The 5,820-nt window shown below is 35.1% G+C and overlaps 1 protein-coding gene across 1 annotated transcript; it reads left to right on the forward strand.

Moving 5' to 3' along the window:
* Positions 1–812: 812 nt before the first annotated feature.
* Positions 813–1,532, forward strand: LOC120230516 (complex I assembly factor TMEM126B, mitochondrial-like). The gene is given in 2 exon segments (XM_039230119.1): positions 813–1,086; positions 1,089–1,532. Coding segments are annotated over 2 exon segments (498 nt in total). The 5' UTR covers positions 813–884; the 3' UTR covers positions 1,385–1,532.
* Positions 1,533–5,820: the final 4,288 nt, after the last annotated feature.

The following is a 5,820-nucleotide window of genomic DNA, read 5'->3' on the forward strand; positions in this document are numbered from 1 at the left end:
AACGATATGCTTGTTTTCTTTTTTCCTTTTTTTCTTTAATGTTTGGCAAGAAACTCTATGAAATAACAGGAATCTTTAAACCATGTCAGAATATATTTTGACATTTGTGTTTGTATATACATATGCAGGTATGTATGTATACAGATTTATAAATGTGTGTACGTATATGCAGTTTGATCTCTTTCAACTTCTATTTCTAACAACTTATCTACAAAAATAAATCACAAAGGAATTTTTCGATTTCTGTCTGGACCTTGGGTCTTGCGGGTGGGGGCGGGGGCGGAGAGAGAGGAGAAACACAAAAAAGTTTCCTTAGAATCTTAACTATAAGTCTGCCCTCATAAGGGTGTTGAGTAAGAATCCTTATTTTGGAAAATTTTCCTTACTATATTATATATATTTTGGAAAATTTCGCTTACTCATGTGTCCCATGCTATTAGCATAGTGCTGGCACATAGCAGGCACTCAATAAATCATTGCTGATTGAGTAAATAAATGTCTGAGGATAAAATTAAATTCGTGGCATATCATAATATGTAAGACAACATGAGAGATCCTTATAGGTAGATTTTGCCAAATTAATATACTTGTTAAAAGTTTAAAATTAGTGTCTATGATCATTGAAACGGAATGTAAAACTTCCAAATTAGTGTAAAGGGAAAAAGTTGAATTAAGAAAAATGACCAATCTAAAAGAATGAGAAAAACAAAAGAATTGAAAAAGTAGAACAAATAGAAAACATGTAATAAGATGGTAGAAACAAATTCCAATGGGTAAGTAATCATAATAAATGTAGGTGGGCTGAGGGGTGTGAGGCTGGGGCTGACCTGAACGATGCAGGTGTGTTGCCGGTCAAAGCTGGGGAAGCGTCCAAGGACATCAGAATGGCAACATACACACACGGTCAGCCCAGTCTTTCTCTAGGAGATGAAAAATTCAGAAGACCCATGGTCATTGAAATCATAGGAAAAAAAATTGAATATCTTAGAAAAGAAAAGACTTTAAATGTATATGGCACAGTGTTCTTTGGAACAGCAGCTAGTTTCTCTGGAATGTTGGCAAACTTCATTTTCAGACACTGCTTCAAGGCAATATAAGTCGGGAAAATTGTGTTCTGAGGAGTTCACTGATTGGCATAGTATGTGGTGTTTTATATCCCACTGGTTTGGCTTTTTCTAAAACTGGACGCCTGGCAGTCAAGTATCATACTGTTCCATTGCCACCAAAAGGAAGGGTTTTACTTTACTGGTTCCTGCTTTGTCAAACAGAAATAAAAGCAATGATGATTCCTCTGGTCTTTCAGACGGCCTTTGGAATATTTAATGGTCTACGGCATTATGCAATATTTGAAAGTACACTTGAGAAAACTGTACATGACGATTAATCAAAGACTGAATGGATACTAAACCAGCAGAATGTTTTGTTTTGTTTTATGATGAGGACTCAGGAGTTAAAAAAGTAACTCCAGACAGTTTGTTTCTGTTCCTCCTGCTTGGTCTATAGCAGGTACTCAATAAATATTAAGAAATTCACTAAAATAAATAAATAAATAAATAAATAAATAAATAAATAAATGTAGGTGGGCTGAAAACCTACCAACTAAAGGACAGAGATTATTAAAATGGGTCTTAGAACATTCAGTTTATACTTTTACAAAAGATACATCCTAAAGTAAGGATACATAAATCTCAACAGTAAAAGGATGAAGAAAGACATTTCATGCAAATACTAATAGAAAGAAAGCTAATATAGCTACATTAATATCAAGCAAAATACACGTTAATGTAAAACATTATGAAGATTAAGAATATGTTAAATATTGATAAGTTCTCATTCACTGTAAAAAAATAACAATCCTACCTTTTTCCATATCTACCAACATAATTTCAACATATAAAGGAAAATTGATAGAACTACAAAAATAAAATAGCAAAATCCACCTACCCAGTGGAAAATTTTAATGCAATTCCCTCCAAAAATGATAGATCAAGCAGGCAAAAAAATTAGCTAGAAACAGAAGATCTGAATGACATAATTAACACATTTATCCCAGGGGCTATACATAGGACTCTAAATCCAACAATTGGCAAATACACATTGTGTTCAAGCACACACGGAACACTTATGAAAATTGAATGTGTGTTATTAAGCCATTAGGCAAGTCTCTGTAAGTGGGAAAGCTGTCATATCATAGACACTATCTTTTCTGACTAAAGTGGAATTACACATTTCTTTAAAATAACATTAAAAACACGTATTTGAAGTTTTTTAAAAAAATTTTTAATGTTTTATTTATTTCCGAGAAAGAGAGAGAGAGAGAGAGAGAGAGACAGCGTGAGCAGGGGTGGATCAGAGAGAGAGGGAGACACAGAATCTGAAGCAGGCTCCAGGCTCTGAGCTAGCTGTCAGCACAGAGCCTGATGCGGGGCTCCAACCCACAGACTGTGAGATCATTACCTGAGCCGAAGTCGGACACTCAACCAACTGAGCCACCCAGGCGCCTCTTGAAGATCTTAAAACATACTTCTAAAAGATCCTCCGATCAGGGTGTCTGGGTGGCTGAGTCAGTTAAACATCTGACTTCAGCATAGGACATGATCTCACAGCTCGTGAGTTTGAGCCCCACATCAGGCTCTGTGCTGGCAGCTCAGAGCTTGGAGCCTGCTTCAGATTCTGTGTCTCCCTCTCTTTCTGCCTTTCCCTGCTCTGTCTCTCTCTCTCTCTCTCTCTCCCCCTCCCTCCCTCTCTCTTTAAAAAATAAACATTAAAAAATTAAAAATAAATAAAAATAAATAAAAATCAAAAAACAAATCAAGTTAGAAACTGGAAAATACATCAATTTGAAGGATAATAAAATAGTACATATCAAATATGTATAATGAACAAAGATGATATTAGTGGGGATTTTGTAGCCTTAACTATTTATATGGGGAAATCAGAAAGAATAGAAATTAGTGTGCTAAGCGTCTTAAGAAAATACAAAAAATAACCAAATGTACACAAAGAATAAAGGCCAAAGTTGATGTTTTTGAAAATCATAAAGCTTATTTTTTTACTAGATTGATTTTTTAAAAAGAAAAAAAAATTATGATTTAAAAATCATTTATAACTACAAATATAGAATATGTTTTAAAATATTAAGAGAATAGTGTGAATAATTATATAACTTTATGTTTAAAAACTTAGGCAAATGGAAAAATATTACATACCAAAACTGACTCAAGAAAAATAGAAAATCTTCATAGTACTGTAACAAGTAAATTGAATGAATTGTTAAGAATTGACTCGCACATATAATCTCACCCACGACTCAGATACTTAAGTCCATTCTACAGAACTATAAAGGAGCAATGGTGCCTGTGGCTCAGTTGGTTAAGTATCTGACTTTGGCTCAGGTCATGATCTTGCAGTTTGTGGGTTCGAGCCCCATGTTGGGCTCTGTGCTGATAACTAGCTCAGAGCCTGGAGCCTGCTTTGGATTCTGTGTCTCCCTCTCTCTCTGACCCTCCCCTGCTCATGCTGCGTGTGTGTCTCTCTCTCAGAAAGAAATAAAAACATTTTAAAAAAATTTAAAGCAACCGTTAAAAAAAAGGACAAGTCACAGACTAGGAGAAGATATTATATAACATATAACTAATAAATAATTAATATCCTGAAAATATAAAGATTTCTTGATGCAATCCAGCAGTTCTGTATGTAGGACATATTTTATACATCTATATATTTAAAATCTATACATTTATATTTGTGTAGTTTTAAAATAAGATGCGATAAAGTGAGAATTAGCGGAATCAGTTGAATGGAAAAGTAGAAATGAAGAAATTATCTAAAATCCAGCTCAGATATCCAGAGCTACAAACTATGAAAGAGAAATAAAGAGACATAGAGGGAACAAGAAGTTCTAGTAAGTATATAATTGGAGTTCCAGAAAGAAAAGGCTAAGACAGAGGAAATATTTGAAGAGATAATAACTAAAACGTCCCCAAAATTTATCAACCGTGGCACCCACACTGGAGAACATTTTGTGAATACACACTAAAGTTGAGTGAGTTCATTTCCCAACAACCCAGCAATCTTACCTTTAGGTATGTACAGACCATCAATAATTTCTTGCCATGTGTACAAGATAATATGTACAAGAATATTCATGATGTTAGTGTTTATAATTGGAAAATACTGGAAATATTCATCAATATGAAAGAAGATAAGTTATGATATGTCCACATACTAGAATACCATGCATCACTACAAGTTAATGAACATACGTCAACACACATAAATCTTGCAAAAATATTGAGGGATAAAACCAAGTTAAAGAAAGCACATGGTACAGTGTCATTTATTTAGATGAGATCGGGCGCATTCAGGGTGTATGGCCGCAGACCAATGTCATTTATTTAAAATGTACAAATGTGTAATACAATAAATATCACTCAGAGATGAATTCAAATGTATTATAAGTATAAAGAAATGATCAGAAATAAATAAATACCAAACTCAGGATGGAGATTTTTTGCAGGCAGAGTGAGGAGAGACAGAATTATGATCAGAAAAGGGGCACATAGGGGTCTTTAATTGTATCGATAATGTTCCATTTCTTTAGGTAGAAGGCTCACAAGTTCTTTACATCACTTTTTATAGCCCTTTTTATGCCTGAAATATTCCAAAATATATTTTTAAGCAGCTAAAATGCCTTTGAGTTATAACTGAGGATGTCCAAGAATTGAAGCTGTTTCAACTGAAATGTTAATATGATCATTTCTGGAGACATTTAACGATTCATAAAATACAGCTTATCCATGTGTTATTCTTGACCCTCATTCTCCTTTCTCCTCTGGAAGACACTGAATTTCCTCCAGGCTGCGATATCATATATCTTCATGGCACGCATGTTCCCCTTTCTGTGTCTCAACGTTCACTGTGTCCTCGACATATAAACACCCCCAAGCCTCTACTGTCCTTGATAAATAAATAAGAAACTCCAGGCACTTGCACCTGCTGTGAACGCCTTGCCTCCCTGTCACCCAGAGTTCTTGCAGGTGCACCTTACACCTCCTGCCTCCGGCCCATCCCTTTTACTCGCTCCATAAACCACTCCTATCTGGTTCCTGTCCACTTTGCTGGAAAAGCTCACACTTGGGTTACAACAATCACTTGAAAGTCAACTCCGGAGTAACTTTTCAGTTTAACAGACACCAGCTGCACTTGACATTGCTGATCTCCACCTGCTCCCTGGAGTTCTTTTGTCCCCTTGATTCTGAGATCTTCATCCTTTCTTGATCTCCTCAGGCCTCTTTCTTACTCCTCCTCTGTTTTCTTCATAGTCTCTGGATTAGCATGTTTTTTATAAGTCAAGTGACCAAATGCGTGTGGGTACATTTCTGAACTTTCTAGTCCAGAATCACACAATCTTAATTACTATACCTTTATAATTGACCTTAATATAGAATAATAAAATATCTCCAGCCCTATTTCTCTTCAAGCTTGTCTTGGCTATTATAAGGCTCTTGAAGTCTTTTTCCCCTCTAGATCTGTCCCCAAAATTTGGGGGAAATTTTTGAAATTCTAAAGTCTGAGAATATCTTAGTTATTCTTAGTCATGTGAAGGATTAATTTAGGGAACAGCCTCTTCAGAAACTATCTTCTCTGCCACACCTTGCTTAGCCTCTCATTTCACAAGCACTTACAATCAGTACACATTCTCCCTAGAGATATTTTTGGTAATAATAATGATTATTTATGTGCTTATTATCATTATTTGTATTCGATATCTCCCACAACCCCTATGCATTAGGTATTATTATCCCATTTAATAGATCA

The sequence above is a fragment of the Hyaena hyaena genome, unplaced genomic scaffold (assembly GCF_003009895.1).
Source record: "Hyaena hyaena isolate Hyena2069 unplaced genomic scaffold, ASM300989v1 scaffold_43, whole genome shotgun sequence".
In the NCBI taxonomy this organism is placed as follows: Eukaryota; Metazoa; Chordata; class Mammalia; order Carnivora; family Hyaenidae; genus Hyaena; species Hyaena hyaena.